We start from the raw sequence: 17,477 nt of genomic DNA, 5'->3' as shown, positions 1-17,477 counted from the left end.
AAAAGAGAGTCTTTTGGCCTAAAGTTATTAAAGAGAATTGAGTCAAAATCCCTCGTGGTCAAGGTTTTCTTCCTATTGGGCCTAGAAAGTTTTCCTTGTAAAAATCTCGTGTTCCTATTTCTTTCTAATTCATGCAATTACTTCTTTATTATTTAATCATTCTTTTATTTCCGCAAAAATTTTGAAAATCTCCCCAACTACAATTCACCCCCCCTCTTGTAGTTGTTTAAGTGTTCGTCCAAGAATAACAAGCAGAAAGGAAAAATAGGGTTCTAAAAGAAATGGTAAACACCATGCTCTCTAACTCCGATCTTAATGAGGGTTTTTGGGGTGATGCAATTTTAACTGCATGTTATATTTTAAATCGAGTTCCTAATAAAAGGAATAAGACTACCCCTTATGAACTTTGGTGTAACAAAAAGCCTAATCTCAATTACCTTAAGGTATGGGGTTGTAGGGCAATTGTCAAATTGACGGAACCTAAAAGGAAAACTTTAGGTGAAAAAGGAATGAATTAATTGCATTTTTATAGGCTATGCGGTAATAGCAAAGCCTATAGGTTTTATGTCATTGAGCCAATGACTTTGTCTCTATCCATTCCGTGATAGAATCGAGGGATGCAATATTTGATGAGATCGATTCTCATCGATTCCAAGACCAAAGGACATGATACCTAGTACTAGTTCCAACGTTGTGGATGACATTCTAATGATCATGATACTACAACACCGGAAATTAGGAAAAGTAAAAGAATTAGAAAAGAGAAATCTTTTGGACCGGATTTTCAACTATATTTAGTTGAAGGGTCAAGGGAGTAATTTCGACTCAATTTTCATATTGTTACAATGTGGAGGATGATCATAGGACCTTGGATGAGGCTATGAAGTCTCATGATTCCGCCTTTTGAAAAGAGGCAGTGAATGATGAAATGGATTCAATGATGGGAAATCATACTTGGATTTTAGCTAATTTACCTCCCGGTTGCAAACCCTAGGTTGTAAATGGATTTTTGTAAGAAAAGAAAAAATCGATGGAACCATACTAAAACATAAGGCCCGGTTAGTGGTCCAAGGTTTTAGGCAAAGATATGGTATCGATTATTTGACACTTATGCTCCGTAGCTAGAATACTACTATTAGACTTTTGATAGCATTAGTTGCGATTCATGGTCTAGTAATTCACCAAATGGATGTAAATTCTTAATGGTGAATTGGAGGAGGAAGTGTACATGAATCAACCTGAAGGGTTTGTGGTCAAAGGTCAAGAAACTAAAGTTTGCAAATTAGTTAGATCTTTGTATGGTCTTAAACAAGCACCTAAGCAATGGCATCAAAAATTTGATGAGGTTATTTTGTCTAGTGGGTTCAAAATAAATCAGTCCGATAAGTGTGTATATAGCAAATTTGATAATAACGGTAAAGGAGTTATAATTTGCTTATATGTTGATGATATGCTTATTTTTGGGACTGATTTGGAACAAGTGGAAAAGACCAAAGTCTTTCTCTCTTCTAGCTTCTCCATGAAAGATTTGGGTGAAGCGGATGTTATTCTAGGTATTAGAATAATGAGAGGTAAAGGGTCTATTTCTTTATCACAATCTCATTACTTGAGAAAGTGGTCAAGAGGTTTAATGAGTCAAATTCGACTCATTTTGCTACTCCATGGATCCTAGTTTCACTTGGTTCCGAGTAGTGGTACTCCTATTTCACAATTGGAGTATGCAAGCTTAATTGGAAGCTTGATGTATGCTATGACTAGCACTCGGCCGATATAGCTTTTGCTATTGGCAAGCTCAGTAGGTATACTAGTAATCCTAGTATGTTGCATTGGCAAGCATTGAGAAGAGTGTTAAGGTATTGAATAAACCTTGAATTATGTCATAACTTACAATAGAGAACCTTCTATTTTAGAAGGTTACTCGGATGCTAGTTGGATTTCCAATAAGGAAGATTATTCATCCACTAGTGGTTGGGTGTTTCTTCTTGGAGGAGGTGCTATTTCATGGGCATCCAAGAAGCAAACATGTATAAGGATTCCACTATGGCATCAGAATTCATTGCTTTGGCATCTTGTTGCCAAGAAGCGGAATGGCTAAGGAATGTGTTGAGTGAGGTTGACTTATGGGTCAAACCTATGTCACCTCTTGCTATTCATTGTGATAGTGCATCAACCATAGCTAAAGCTTATAGTGAAGTCTACAATGGCAAGTCAAGGCACATTGGAGTTAGACATAGCTATGTGCGGGAAATGATAAGGAATAGTTGTATAACTATTAATTTTGTTCGGTCTAGTTTGAACTTGGCGGATACGTTTAAATAAACTGTTGTCAAGGGAACTAGTGAACAAAATGAATAAAGGGATGGGTCTTAAGCCTATTGAACAACCTATAGTGAAGGAAAACTCTATTTGATGGCTAATACAACGTTAGATCTCAAATTCAAAGATATAGTACTTCTCTAAAGGTTGGGAGCACTTTTAATACATCCCAAGGTTAGTGCTTGTTGCTACAATGTTAAAGAGGTTGAATTTATTCTTAATAAATCTTTGATAAAGTGCTCAATTGTAGGAGCATGTTCGTAAAGATTTACCTATATAAGCTAGAAGTTTGGCCGCTTCACCAAATTTAAGGCTTGACTTGGAACGCTTATGAATGGATATGGACACCAAGGCTTCATAGGTGTCGGAGGTTAAGAACTTAGTTTATGTTTATGTGTATTAGTATCTTCAATAATTTGTAGTGGTTATATGATTCAAAGCTTTGTCTATCATTATGATCGAAATTATTGTAAAGTTACTTTTACTAAGTGGGAATTCAATCGCAAGATATTTCCATGATGCATGAACATGTTTGTTTGTGGTTTATAGCAAGTTGAAAACTTTTCAACATTACCCTATAAATGGGAGGAGGATTGTTGGAACATTTATAGTGTAATGGGTTTTCATGCTCATATGATCATATACTAGAAGAGGAGGAGGTCTAGTATGTTAAAGATTAGAGTACGCAAAAACGCAAAAGCACGTGGAAAACAAAGGAAAAACAGAAGGTTAGTCGCGGGTCGCGACTTGGTGGCCGTCGTGAGTCGCGACCAGTGCGTTGTCGCGACTCGCGATCTGTATCGCAAGTCGCGACGTGTCTTCTGTCTTGGGGACGTGAAAAAGTGCGTTGACGGTTTCCAACCGTTGTATTGTGTACGTTATCCGTTTAATGACTATTAGGATTCTTAATCAGTGGATTAAAGGTCCTTAATCAGTGATTAAAGGGGGGGGGTTATGAAAGTAACAACTTTAATCTATGAAGGGTATATTTCTATATAACCTTTGTGATTCTTATGAGGAGAGAGAGATAGAAAAATCAGCTTTTCTATACTCTAAACTACTTGCTTTGCTTGAGAGAACCTTTGCTAATTTCTCTTGAGCGTACTTCACAAACTCTAAACACAAGTTCTTGTTGATTCATTTAGAAGATCATCTAGTGAATTGTTATCTCCATTGTATCTCATTAGTTGTTTCTTGTTAACCCGTGATCCTAGAGGGGCGAAATTAAACTAATAGGAAAGCGTAGTTTCCGTGCCTTGGAGTGGTATATCCGGTTCTCTTGTTGATCACACCTAACATTAAGTCCATGGCACCTCTTACACTTGACATTGATCCATTAGAAAGTGATCAAATACGTGCATAAGTGCATGAGAGGTCTCAAGTCCATAACCTCTTACTTTGTAATGTCATGTTCTTATGATTACATTAATACCATGTTATTTGCTGTCAGTATTAACCGTACATCGTCTGTATTTAGGTCTTTTTTCTTTTCCCCCTCCTCTACTTCTTCTTCCTCCTCCATGACTACTAGTTAGCCACCACTACCACCACCTATTGCCATCCCCCACCCCACCACCACCACCAGCCTCTACCCCTGCCGCCCCCATCCCTACTCAAACTCTGCCTTTTGTAGAGTTTTGTTATACCTTTAGAGAATCCAAACACCAACCTTTTTTCCTATTTCTCCCTCCTTCCCTGTCTCTCATAAGATCATGATATGATATATTTCATGCATGTGTATATACATTCGTATACAAGTCAAATTACAGGGCTGACTTAATAGAGATTTGTTTCTACTCACTCTTGTAATGTAGATCAGTTGTGTTTGCACATCAATTAACAAAGAAGGAAAAAATGTGGATTTTTAAGTCGACTTACTCGTATTGGAGATCAGTTGACATTGGTGAAAAAAACAATTTGTTCTTACTGGGCCTGCTAAGAGTGGGTTGGGTTCGAAACGACGAGGGGGTTTCAGGGATGGATGGGGTGGGGTGGTGAAGGGGTGATTTTATGATGGGCAGGGGTGGGAGGAGGGAGAAACAGAAATTTAAAATTTAAATTTCTTTTACATGTTTTTTAGGTTTAGTCACATTAATCTACACTAAGAATTTTGGTATGAAGTTTGTTATATTAAATAATAATAAAAAAATTTAATATTGTGGGCGAAACATCAGTGATGAACCCAGTGGGTACATGGGTAAACTTTTATGATACACTCGGGTGTATCATACTCATGGTACATCTAATTTTATTTTTTTTTTGCTCATTGCTCGTTTAAAACCTCCAAATGAGCATAATTACATGATAAGTAACATCTAAATAATCAAATGAGTAAAAAATAGTATTGAATATACCACGTACGAATGTGTAATGGTACACCATACACCCGTGTGTATGATGAATGCACTCCATACATAGGGAGAAAATGTCACGACGGGAATTACCCCTCTCTCGGTCTCTCCCTCTGTCACGCTCCTCTCTCTCTCTCTCAATTCTCAAACACACGACTGACGACACTTCTTTGCCGACCATCGACGAGAAGACCGGCAGTCCGGCGGTGAGGAGGCGCCCCCCAGTTCACTTCAGTCGAGTTGTCGACTCACACTCTCAAAAGCCACAATACACAGTAAGTTCTGTCTTAGGGTTTTATTTTTGTTTTTCAATTTTCAATGTTCCTACTTTCTAAGTTCAAATATATTAGATTTTTGGATTTATTGAATATTTAGATGTAAACTGTTGAAAGTTGATATTGTTCATTAATTAGTTTGGGCTTGATTATTGAAATTCGGAATTGAAATCAAATATTGAAATTGAAACTGACCATCAATTAATTTCTATCAATTCAATTAGGAAATGAAAAATGATACACCCAAGTCAAGCAATCTTATCTATTGAACAATTTTGGATGCTGTTTATCAATTCAAAACTTCCCCTGCTGTTAAAAATTTAAATGTAGAACAAAGTTAAATTTTGACTACTTATCTGTGGGTATTTGCTAGACGCGGACTTCAGTAAACCTCGAGCTCACTTTCAAGGTTTACATTAGACAGAAATACAGGATAGTGCATGACTAATTTGCAGTTAGTCTGCAACTTTGTATCCACAATTTTGATAGTATTTTCACTTTTTTTTTCTTATCTTATAAGTAGTTGGTACTTGTGAAGCAGTAAATGATAAGAAGTATATGCAGATTCCTTCTCTAAATCTATATACGATTCTCGAGCACTTTACTAATTAAACTAGATATTACTCGTCTCATGCTATCTGATAGTATTTAGTAAGCTGTAAATAGAACACAAAAAAACAAAATCATGCTATGATAGATATCTTCACACAATCTACATATTGTAAGTTTGTAGCCTCCTGATGATAAAAACTTCAAACTATATGGCTACATGTATACAATTAATATTTGACGTGTTTGATCATACTATCATAGTTTATCATGAAAGTAAATTGAATCGAAAACACTTTTTGGGTTGGAAAATACTAAACTTAGTTTAACATAAGTTACATAACCTTAGAATTATTTATTCTATATACTCCTATTTGATTATTTGATGAATAAAACTACTTAAATAGTTATCTATATATCGTATAAATCTATATCTTTTCAAAACTCTTCTTATCGCGAGATTTATACTAGGTGATTGATGTTGTAGTATTGTTGTTGAACAAAATCAATGTTTTCATAATTTGGATATTTTGATCTTAATACTTAGTATTGAGCAATTTTTGTGATTTTTTTTCCCACTACATTTGTGTTTGTTGTACGTCCGTATCCCAACATTCAAATTCCTGGTCCGCCACTGGAAACAACCAAAGTTTGTATTATTCTAGTTAAATAATCATTACCAAATATAAATAAAATGTTTTTATTGCCTTTAAAATAAAATCAAATTTTTTGAGTTGGAAAGGAGAAGACGTCAATCTCCCCACTTTGATGTTGATCACCTCTGTTCATCCACTCTCACGGTGCTGTTACTAGCAGCAAGTCGACATCAACGGCAGCGTGATTACCATAAAATTCTGGGTATTTTCACATTCTTTCTTCTTCTTACTCTCTTATTTTGTAAAACCCTAATTCTTCTTTCTTAATCTGAATTAGTGTTGTACATAATCTAGGTGACATTTTGCGTTATTGCCTTAGATTAATCATTAGGGTTCATATCAAAAGTTTGCAACTTTGATGGTGTACAAGTATTTTTGATTGTTTGGAGTTTGGGCATTCCTAGTGCTTTGGTGGTTGATGGTTCTGCCTGAATTTGGGTTCCGATTATTTGGATTATTTGAGGAACCATGTTGTTTAATGGGTTTTTTGTGAGTCATTAGATACTGTATGCTTTTTATGTAGTATGTAATTGTCTTTCTCCAACTCCATTTGGGGCAGGTCAGAACAAATTTATCAAACAAGGTTGAAGTGGAAATGGTTGAGGGAAGATCGATGAATGAGCTGAAGAAGGGGAACCCAGAATCAAAGAGGAAGATGGGTAGCTTGAGTGAGGTTTTGGGGAGGGAGAAATCTAGAAAAATAGAGTCGCGGGTGCCAACTGGTGGGGAGTCGAAAAGTGATGATAGGAAGCGGCAAAAGAGTGGTGTAATGGAGGAACTGGAGGGAGAGAAGTTGAAAAATTTGTGTAGGAAGCAGAAAAGGAGTGGGGTAACACAAGAATCAGAGAAGGAACTGACTTTAGCTGAGATGAAAGTGGAGGCAGTGAGGAAGAAGTTGAAAGGGAAGAAAGAGGAAGGGAAGAAGAAAGTTAAGATTAGAGAGGATAGAGCAATAGTAGAAGATAAGGAGAAGAGGCTGCTAATGTTGGCCAAAAATAGGGATATGGAGGTAATGACTGTGGAGGATTCAGACTTTTATGATTTTGATGAGGATAGAGTTGAGAAGAGCTTCAGGAAGGGCCAAGTTTGGGCAATATATGATGATGATGATGGAATGCCTAGGCATTATGTGTTGATAGATGAGGTTGTCTCGTTGAATCCCTTTGAGGTGAGAATGAGCTGGTTGGACCTTCAGAATGATGGGGATGAGAGGCTGGCATGTTGGGAGAAAATGGGGTTCCATATATCTTGTGGAACATTCATGGTGGCAAGGAAGGATACTACAAATTTATTGAATATCTTCTCACATGTGGTTGGATGTGAAAGAGCAGCAAGAAAGCTGTACAGGATATATCCCACAAAGGGCTCAATTTGGGCTCTTTACAATGAGACGGCATTGGATGGGGAAGGGAGGGATTGTTTGAGTAGCAATAAGCGGTGTTATGATGTTGTCATCTTTTTAACAAGTTATAGTGAAGTGCACGGACTAAGCATGGCATACCTTGAGAAGGTTGATGGTTATAGGGCAGTGTTTAAGAGGCGAGAGATTGGGTTTCATGCTATTAGATTGCTTCACAAGGATGACTTCAGGCTGTTCTCACATCAGATTCCTGCTAGAAAGCTTTCTGGGGAGGAGGCTCCTCATCTCTCGGGCGACTGTTGGGAGCTTGATCCTGCTTCACTCCCGTCGGATTTGCTTACAAAGGATAAAATGATTTAATTTGGTCATATAATGCATGATAATATGATGTGAATGTTAGTATTGGGTTGTATTTGACAGTTCCAGAACCTTTTCATCTTTCTCATACTAAGTTTTTCAGAAACTCAATTTACTTGAAGACTTATAGTTCTTTGCTCAAAATTGTAAATCGTGTATGATTGCTCTTGTCGGCTTTCTTAGGCTTAGTTGCCTACAACTTATCTGAATGGTGGGAATAATGTGTCATTATGTAAATTACTGACTTTTAAAAAGACATCCTACTGTTGTCGCTTCTAGTATATGACAGAATGAAGAAAGTACTTCATACAGTCTTTTACTATTGGTGGGTTACTGGAAGAGAATTTAGCTTGTCACATGTGGCAGTGCAGACTACTGCTAACTCTTTGATTCGCGCTTTCAGCTTGCAATAAAATGAGTGAAATAATAATATGGAGGATATTCATGATGGAGAATAAACAATAAATTTAATTATAAGTAAACTTTAAAACTATGGAATTGACCATTGAGGTTACCAAGTACCAACCATGTATCTTTATGCAACATTTAGTTTCAATTATCTTTTTTGTTTTGTTTAAAAATAACAAGAATCGTGCACTTTTCTCCAAAAAAAAAGTATAATGCTACACTATAATAACTGTCATTATGATTATTGTTAACTATTATCGTTGTTGGGATATGTATGGTTGTTTATTTTTACCCATTTTTATTATATTTTCTTAGCTGTGGTAGAACCTCAAAACTAGTATAATATAATCCCTTGGCCTCGCATAATCAGCATAATCCTTAAGAAAAAGAGAAAGGAAAACTATTGTGATTCAGTTCCCGGCTTCTCGTATCTGAGTAGATCTATGTTTTAAGCCCTTGAACTGTAAGGGCTTCTACATTTCTATTGCTTTTTACTTCTTTAGTCTTATTTATATATGGATCTCATTTGTTTTCCATTTTTCTGGTAGTTCTAGCTTCAAGTCAATGTTTTATATCCTTAAAATCTAGGGTTAATGAAAGATTCTAAACTATTCTCTTTTTCAATACAAACATTGCAGATTTTGGGGGAAGTGATTAGTACAATTACTCTATTGACTTCGAGAGATGCAGAATTTTGGGGATTTCAAGCTCCCAAACTTCTTCAACTACCCACCATACTTCACGTAACATTATCCTCCTAAGTAGCAAATATTTGTTGACTTTCATTCTTTCTGTTCGATCCTGAGTTTGATTTTTCTTGATATCATGATTGAGCAGGATGTTTCTTGTTTGCCCCCCGAATCATATCCCTTGTAAGCTGTAACTGAAGGTTTCATGAGCTTTCCAGAGTGTTCTGGAGTTGTACCTTTGTAACATAAAAATTGAATTACTGATGGATTGAACTGTTGAATTACTTGGAAACAAGCTACATATAAGGGCACAAATTTTATAAATACTCTGTAATAGTTTAGGTGTTCTATTCTTACTTTTTCTGATATATCTGTTTCTTTCGCCTCGAACGATGTCATAACACATAATATTTTGCAAATTTTTGTGAAAAGTTTGTCTACTCGGTGACCTAGCTTGGATCTCTAACAGGCTCACCAATTTTGGCTATATTAAACCTTCCTCTTTTCTTCTACCCTCACTCCTCCCCCCCCAAAAAGTTTTTTGTTTCTCCCCGTATGAGTTAAGTACAAATATTGGCTTTCTGGTCAGGTTAATGCCTACAAGTGAGAATTCTTTGATCATATTTATCCTCTATAAGTTTTAAGTTTAAGTTGTGTTGCTTGGAAAACTGAATAGTGTATGGTATAGGGGTATCTGTATACAACACTTGAGTTGTAGTCCAAAGTGATATTCATGAATAACGGTCTTCTTTGTTGGGTTTTCTGTGCATTTTGCCCAACTTGGAGTCTCCATGCATGAGTCAGTTGAATCCTTGTGTCTGGACATGGTGCTCAGGTGTAAAGGAGAGCTTGAGTTACATAGGTGATGTTCATGATCATTGGCAGTTTCTAACATTTGTGTGGATGTGCACCTGCTGATGTTAAGAAGGACTTTGGGTTCCTTAATTCATGAGCATCTCACCCGTTCCTTTCACCTTATTGTTATGGGATGGAATGCCTTTTGTAGTTAGGAAAAGCTACTCTGTTTTTCTCTTTCTTTGGATGTTATTGATTGATATGGAAAGATATGCTTCTTTGCTAAGGTTTTCCTCCTTGAAGTAGTGGTTCTTACTCATAATGCCTTTCAAATTGCTTTCGTACATGTGTTTTTTTAAATATGGTAGGTTGCAGCCCTTTAGGGACACCCGAGATAAGCAGATACAGCTCTGGAAGGAGCTAATACTTGAATTCTGCAGAAGTCAGAAGATATTTATCATTGCTCTTGAAGAAGACTTTCCTTTATTCTCGAATCCAACTATTGAGAGTAAGGTCTTCTGGTCCTCAGTGTTTATTCTCTTCCTTTTTTTATGAATGTCTATTCTATAAATTTGTGGCTATAACTGTTTTAGTTCTTCCAGTTCTTTGAGACTTTGGAGTAGACTCCATGTTACTTTTATTCTTATGCTTTTATGAGATTTCCAAATGTCCAATGTTATCTTAATAAATTTGGTTCCATCATTATTCTTTTTAAGTGTTTTTAAGTTTGTTCTTTGCCTGCTTTAAATTTTTTTATTTTGCTATATGAAGTGAAAGATAAGCAAGCTAATTGGAAAGTGGAAATAGTTGGTTATATGGCATTGTTACTCCATTTTGATTTTGTAATTACCGTTTCTTGCTGCTAGTTGTTGTTGGTCTAGAGATCATGACAAATCAGTGGAATCTTGATAATTCTTGCTCAGTGTAAACCATATGACTTTACTTCTTAGTTTGATTTGATATGCTGGGCCTACTGATGGGGAATGTGTTGCTTCCTTGAGGACCCAAGGCATAACAACCACGTATGAAATGCGAGACTCTTTTTATCTTATCTCTGTTTGAGAAAGATGTAGAGATTGATTTTGTTGGTTCTTATCCGTGTTTATCATCTTTTTGCTGCAGAGCTTTGGGTAATGTAGCTTGGGGTGGGGCGAAAGGGGGTTATACTGCGTAATGTGGCTTTTGATTATCAAGGAACAATTACCTACTCTCTTTCATTTGTTAGTGCAGGATCTCTCAGCCATGAAGCTAGGGAAGCATTTTTGTCAGCCTTAGTTGCCGAAGGTTTTTGCTATGAAATACGTTCTCTTTGTTAAGTAGAACAAGACTGTTTTTGCTAATGCATATTCAGCTTTAACTCTAATTTTGAACCTTTTGACATAGGACGTGCTGAATGGATGGACAAAGGCCATAAGAAATGTCTTGTTCTTTGGCATCGGATTCAAGATTGGGCAGACATTATCGTTGGTTTTGTCAGTGAACATCTTGTACCATATTCACTTGCTTTATCTTCTGTATTCTCTTTCAACGTTTTAAAAGGTATCTGTAATATAATTTCCAGGCGAAAGATAATGGGTTAGAAGACAGTGTCATGACAGTTGAAGAGCTACGCAGTGGGGTTGAATCTCAGGGGACAGGTAAATAATAATAATTACTAGATCTTCTGATTGCGTGCGATTGTTCTTCAATGAATAAGACCACATGGCACCTCCTGTAGGTAAAACAGAGGGTTATGAGCTGAGCTCTGTTGAAGTCCTGTTGCACTGTATGGTGGAGTACTGACACGTGTTCTTCTGCCCTTTGGGATTCTTAACACATGTTTCTTTAAGAATTGATCATAATATCTAGGCTGACAATGCATAGATTTGTCCACAGAGCTTGCGTAAAAAAGATCTGTATTTATTTGTGAACATGGAGCAATTGGCCAAAATTGTTTCATCTTAATATGAAGTAGTTTGTTTGCTTATAATTATATCTTCTTATTTGCTTTTAAGATGATGTGATTCTGTTACTACCATAAAAAGATAACATGATTCTAAAATTCTCATTTGATCTATATGTCAGAGCTTCATGGGATCGATCGCACTGTTCTGATGCGAGCTCTGAAGGTACTAGAAAACAAGGGAAAGCTTGCAATTTTCAAAGGAACTTCAACTGATGATGATGGTGTGAAATTCTCTGTGTAATTTGGAAAAGGAAGTGGAATTGTGAAATATACTGGCTTGTGAAGCTTTTTTGTCATATAATATGAAATGACGACGTTGTAATGATAAAGGCTTTAAGTTTATGGTGAATATTTCAACCTTTGAGGTTATCTTGTCTGTCTTTTTCGCTTATGTTGTTCCTGTCGTTCCCATATTCTCGTTTAGCTTTTGGAATCGATGTCCGCAATTGAGCTCATCTGGAAGATCTAAAGAACGGCATTTTGTCTCAATTATCTTAGAATCAGAATTAGAATTAGAATGAAGATTGGGCCAATTTAGGGTTTTGACCTGTCCCAATGCGCACTTTTACCCCGTTGTGGTCTTTGTTTGGAATTTTTTCCATGGGCCAAAATTGGGGGTGATGAGAGTCGAACGTCCGACCATGATGTTGGGGGGGTGGGAGTCCAATTTGGGCTTCCAGGATGACTTCTCATAATCTATCTCATATTCTATTTTGAACAAAACGAATAAAGTATTGTATATTCTACTTTTGATGGCCGCATAATGCTAGTCAACTAGTGAGTGTCACGGGCGATACTCCAGTTTGTTACTTTTCGTAAATTTTTGTCAAGTGAGGAAAAATTAACTTAATGACATGATAAGTAATTTCAAAATATTTGAAAAATAAACTCTTAAAAGTTTCGTGATGAAAGCAAAAGCTTAACCTTCTATAAGGAATTGGAGTAAGAGTGTGTCTATAATAATATCTAACTAACTATTTGTGCTATTCTTTTAATAAGATATAATTATACAACCTTGTAATATTTTATTTGAAAATACTAAACAATTATGTTATGTAGGATTAATGGTTAATCACTTCTCAATTCGAAGGTCGCGTGCTTGATACCTTGTAGCTATACAATATTACTTTTAAAAATTGAACGTTTGATTTGAAAATAAAGCATTTGCATTAAAGCTCTAGAAGAGAGTGCCACGTAGGCAGTAGCTCACAAACTTCATTAAGAACACCTTTTATTATAAATTCATACAAATGTTGTGATTATTAATTCATAAAACTTTGCAATTTGCATAATGGTTATTTCTTCGTACAATCGTTGCATTGTGCTGCAAATATATGGAAGAAATCATTAGTTACATGAGATTATGTTGATAATATGGATATTAATGATTTTGAACTAAAATGAGATAAGATGTTCGTGAATTTAATCACATATCAAACCTAAAACTATGAACTAAAATTTAAAGACTTCCTAGAAACAAAATTAACAAATGGTCAAATGGAGCATGATACAAGTCACTGGAGGTTTTTCTTCTTCAATAAGAGTATGTATATTGATGTTTATTGATTCTAGCATAAATAGAAGGTTCAAAAGTAACAATGAGCGACATCATAGATACAAAAGCATCTCAACTAGACAACTCTAGAAAGAACTACCAAAAAAACCAAAATTTTGGAGACATTTACAGCAAACTAGTAGTACATCACAACATTTTCGGTGGCTTCAAGCGTAAGAAGGAGCAAGACACTCGTCAACCATATCCACAAGGTTTGGGTTCTCCAGAGCAGCTGCTACCCGCTCCTTGTCATTCAACTGTTTATTAACTGCAAAAACAGAAGCATGAGTGTTCAGAATTCATATGCAAGCAAACCAAGGGAACTGAAATCTGTTCACTATGAGAGCAGTGGCTCGAGTAGCTCTTCCGAATATATATATATGACAAAATTATGTACCTGCAGCTTCAGTGGCATGGGTTCCTGGAGCCACTCTAATATCAACCTGGCAATTGACAAGAAAAAAAAACACATAAATGACAAACAAAGATGTAATTAAAACAAAGCCCCCAAAAATAGTTATCTAGCACTCTAGGGTCATGCAGTAGCAATCTGACCGCTTTACAAGAAATCGTCAGACATTAATCTTCTCAAATAATCAAAAGCGAGCAGAAAGCTTTAGTGATAGTGTGATACAAATACAAGCTCACGAAGGAATATCTATGTCCACATCAGAATTGGAGTCCAAACTTAATTCAGAAAAACGTGTCAAATAGCTATGTTCCTGGTTTAACAACGGGCCCCTAATGAAAAACTGGTTGAAAGTGCACTTATATGGACACATCTACAAACACAGCAAAAAGTGAGCATTATCACCAACCAACAAAGACGATGCATCCAAACTAGTAGTGATTCCAGCATATGTACCACCACCAAAATAAGCCCTCTAGTCTGAGACACTCAAACACAAGGACAAGTTTATGCTTCGACTTTCAAGTATGTTTACATACTTTAAGCCTTCAAGGATTTTTTTTTTTGTTAAAAACAATTACAATTACTAAGAGCCAGTCACTTTAGGTGGTGTACTTTACCACCACATCTCAAGTCTGCATGAAAAGATTCAACAAATCCTCTTTTTTCACTCCTTACGACTGACTAGCACAAACCCTGATTTTTCCTATACCCTCATATTTGCATTGCACTCCACCGCATACCTATACTTGGTCCCACACTGAATAAATCCTATGAACAAACACAATCTTATTACTTAAATGCTCAAAAGAACTCCAACATAACTAACATATTTCCAATTTATCATCCATCTTACACACAGTCATGCACTAATAATAAGAAAAAAAAATATGGCCATGAAATAGTTAATACTGTTTAAATGAAATTCCTTTTGCTAAGCCATAATCTATAACTGCAATTAAGAATGGGGCCCCTTGTTTGTAAAGGCCACTTGTCATTCTTTTATTCCAAATTGCACCATAAAAGGTTTGATATTATTGGACGAGCTGTAATCATCTTTACTAGAATAAGCATTACGAGCAACAAGTCTATCCAAAGGACAAAGTCATAAACCAAAGATAAGCACAAGGTTAGTTGTTAGTTACAAGGCAAATTAGATAGCATTGCAATGCAGCATGTCCAAAAAACTCTCAAGAATCAAATCGTAATATATGAACATAATCATAATCATGATAATCAACACTGCAGTGCCTCAATAAGGCACCCATATAAGGTGCAAACAGAGAACTTGAGAGGTTATGTAATAGACAAGTAACTCATGTAAATGCCCAAACCTTGTAACGTGAAGGCAAGCTACGCATGAGTTTCACCCTCAAGCACAGACCAATAACTGTTGCCATACTACAATGTTCAACTGTTGGTGTGAATGTTACTCTGCATCAGGAAGAGAAAAGACAGTATAAGAACTTAAAGACAGTAAAAGAACTTAAAAAGACAGAATATACATAATCATCTTACCTAACATGGCTACGTCTGTCATCTACTTCAACAGATTCTTCTGTTAGCACTTTCAGCTCCTCCAGCGAATATGGATGCTCTGGATCTTTTATGTCTCTAATATGATGTGAGAAAAAGTTAAGGAAATCATAACTGATAAGACCCGTTGTCATCTTACTAATCCCTTAGATTTGTGGTGTTATTAGATGCAACGTTTGCCTTTTAGGAGTTACACTTAATAATATAGAAATATAAGTATACTCATGCGGAGGTCTTGTTGGATTTGGATTGCGATATATTTTTTAAATAGCAACTTTTCATAAACTATACTAATACGTGACTAAAAATACAAATGGTCAAAGACTCAAAGTTGTGTGTTGGAGACCTTGGAAAAGCAAATGTTGTAACTAATAAGAAAAAGGAGGAAGTACAATTATATAAAAAGGGGTGAACAGAAATTATCCTACACATGAATATAGTTTCTAATCTCAAGAGCAAAAGAACAAGCTCAAAGAGTTCAAGACCAATTATACAGACCGTAAATTGGCATTTTCCACCAAGAACGAAAGCAAGATCCATCCTCCAATACCATAAGTCAATTAAACTGGTGATTTTGACAACAGTATAACATAATAGGAATATTATTCCAAGTCCGGAAAATTAATTTATCAAAAAAAAGGAAGGAAAAGGCAAAAAGGATATCAAAAATCTCAAGTTCATCAATTGGTTCAACAGCATACTCGTCGCCAACAACAGGCAACTGCTCGCGAATCCGACGTTCTTTCTTCTCGTAGACTGTTGGATTTGCATTTATTAACCCACTCACCATCTTTGCTTAATTTCCTGTCACTCTAACCTGCCGATAATTAAATTGTATTAAATAGAAGAAGCATTACTATTTCATACCATAACGACGTACGGATTCCAAAAATAACAATTTTCAGCAATAATATAGATGCTCATTGAGTGACACAAGTTTAGCGAAAAGGCTTCTTCGTGTGAGGAACGAGAAGAGATGTAGCTCTAATAATCAAGTGATGTAACTCGGACCTAGAAAAAAGATTTAATAGAATATTTATTCGTCACTCATATAATTTTACGGTTTAGCTCTAAGTGAGAAATGCTATAGGGGGTGTTTGGTATGATAAATGGAAACGGAATGGAAAGAATTTGGATAAGGAGGGGAAATGGAAATAATGATTGTTACCTTTAATAGTTATTTGGTATCCTAGTAGAATGGAAACAATTGAGAGGTTTGTGATTGAGGAAGGAAACGTGATTTGCTTCCACTCGTTTGACAAGGATAACAAATAGGGGGATTGTGAATCCCTCCAAAAACGGTATTTGTTACTTAACACTCATACCAAACAATTAGAAATGAAAACGCTTATTTGAATCTATTTCCTATATCAAATTTTTTTGTACCAAACACCCTCTAAGTGTGAGTACTATAACTCTAACTCCTCCTCACCCTAAGACCCCATCTCATCAGATCTTTACCTCCTCATTGAACTATACTAAATAGCAACTATATCAAATAACTGGAGGGAAAGATAAGTGAACACGCAAGGATGATTTTAATTTGTGCGGCAAGGGCAACTCATGAACTAGTGACGGACCCAGGAATTTGAATATGGGGTACGGAGTTACGGACGTACAACAAACACAAAAATAGAAGAAAAAAAGTTCATAAAAAAAAGTTCAATACATAAGTCTTACAACCAAAATATCCATAGTCATACAACCATTAAACTTAAAAAAATGCATAAGATTAAACTTCAAACTAAAAAATGAATTGTCGAGGATCGGGTTGCTTAATTTGTTTTCCCTTGGATTTACTTGACTTGGGTGTATCATTTGTCATTTCCTAATTGTATTCAGAAAATTAATTGTCAAAAATTCAATTTCGAATTTCAATAAGAAAACCCTAACTAATTAATCAACAATGTTCAAACTCTACAATTTACATCTAAATATTCAATTAAATTAAGAATCTAACAAATATAGACTTATAAAGTTGACGAATCTAAATGAAACCAGATTAAGTAAGAACTTACAAGCTTGAAGCTGCGATTTGCGAATGAGTTCGAACTTCGAAGTCCGTGGGTACTGGCCTACTGGGTCGCGCACTCGCGATTCGTGAAGCCGAACTGCCGAAGAAGGCGAATTGGGAGACCACCGGCGTGGCGGCGTCAGCGTCGCAGTCGGCCGTTTTTGTAAGAGAGGAGAGAGAGAAGGGAGAGTTGAAACTTGAAACGCAAAGCGTGCTCTGCTCCGCGAATTTTTTTTTTTATTATTTTTTTTTTTTTTTTTTT

At 36.0% G+C, this 17,477-nt stretch overlaps 2 protein-coding genes across 14 annotated transcripts; one reads left to right on the top strand and one right to left on the bottom strand.

Annotated features, from left to right (window-relative positions):
• The first annotated feature begins 4,694 nt into the window (after window positions 1-4,694).
• Window positions 4,695-12,070, top strand: LOC104893045 (vacuolar protein sorting-associated protein 25). Of its 11 annotated transcripts, none has more exons than XM_048644752.2 (8): window positions 4,714-4,942; window positions 8,911-9,015; window positions 9,110-9,144; window positions 10,125-10,264; window positions 10,987-11,040; window positions 11,140-11,228; window positions 11,318-11,393; window positions 11,474-11,725. In XM_048644752.2, exons 1-8 carry the CDS (start codon window positions 4,718-4,720, stop codon window positions 11,536-11,538), a joined length of 789 nt encoding a protein of 262 aa, XP_048500709.1. In that variant the 5' UTR covers window positions 4,714-4,717; the 3' UTR covers window positions 11,539-11,725. The 11 variants fall into 11 exon arrangements, with proteins under 11 accessions (XP_048500711.1, XP_057251031.1, XP_019105094.1 ...); XM_048644751.2 differs by lacking the exon at window positions 11,474-11,725 and adding an exon at window positions 11,821-12,070 and having other exon boundaries at window positions 4,721-4,942; XM_048644755.2 differs by lacking the exons at window positions 9,110-9,144; window positions 11,474-11,725 and adding exons at window positions 6,234-6,349; window positions 11,821-12,070 and having other exon boundaries at window positions 4,731-4,942.
• A 1,136-nt stretch (window positions 12,071-13,206) lies between these two features.
• Window positions 13,207-17,467, bottom strand: LOC104893044 (protein AE7). 3 transcript variants are annotated; one of them, XM_057395047.1, is made up of 6 exons: window positions 17,216-17,467; window positions 15,865-16,018; window positions 15,184-15,289; window positions 15,000-15,099; window positions 13,654-13,699; window positions 13,207-13,524 (listed from the first exon to the last, which is right to left on the bottom strand). In XM_057395047.1, exons 2-6 carry the CDS (start codon window positions 15,989-15,991, stop codon window positions 13,424-13,426), a joined length of 480 nt encoding a protein of 159 aa, XP_057251030.1. In that variant the 5' UTR covers window positions 15,992-16,018; window positions 17,216-17,467; the 3' UTR covers window positions 13,207-13,423. The 3 variants fall into 3 exon arrangements, with proteins under 3 accessions (XP_057251030.1, XP_010677388.1, XP_010677385.1); XM_010679086.4 differs by having other exon boundaries at window positions 15,865-16,013; window positions 17,220-17,467; XM_010679083.3 differs by having other exon boundaries at window positions 17,220-17,466.
• Window positions 17,468-17,477: the final 10 nt, after the last annotated feature.

Source organism: Beta vulgaris, chromosome 5 (assembly GCF_026745355.1).
Source record: "Beta vulgaris subsp. vulgaris cultivar EL10 chromosome 5, EL10.2, whole genome shotgun sequence".
Classification (NCBI taxonomy): domain Eukaryota; kingdom Viridiplantae; phylum Streptophyta; class Magnoliopsida; order Caryophyllales; family Amaranthaceae; genus Beta; species Beta vulgaris.
This window is presented reverse-complemented; position numbering and strand designations above follow the sequence as displayed.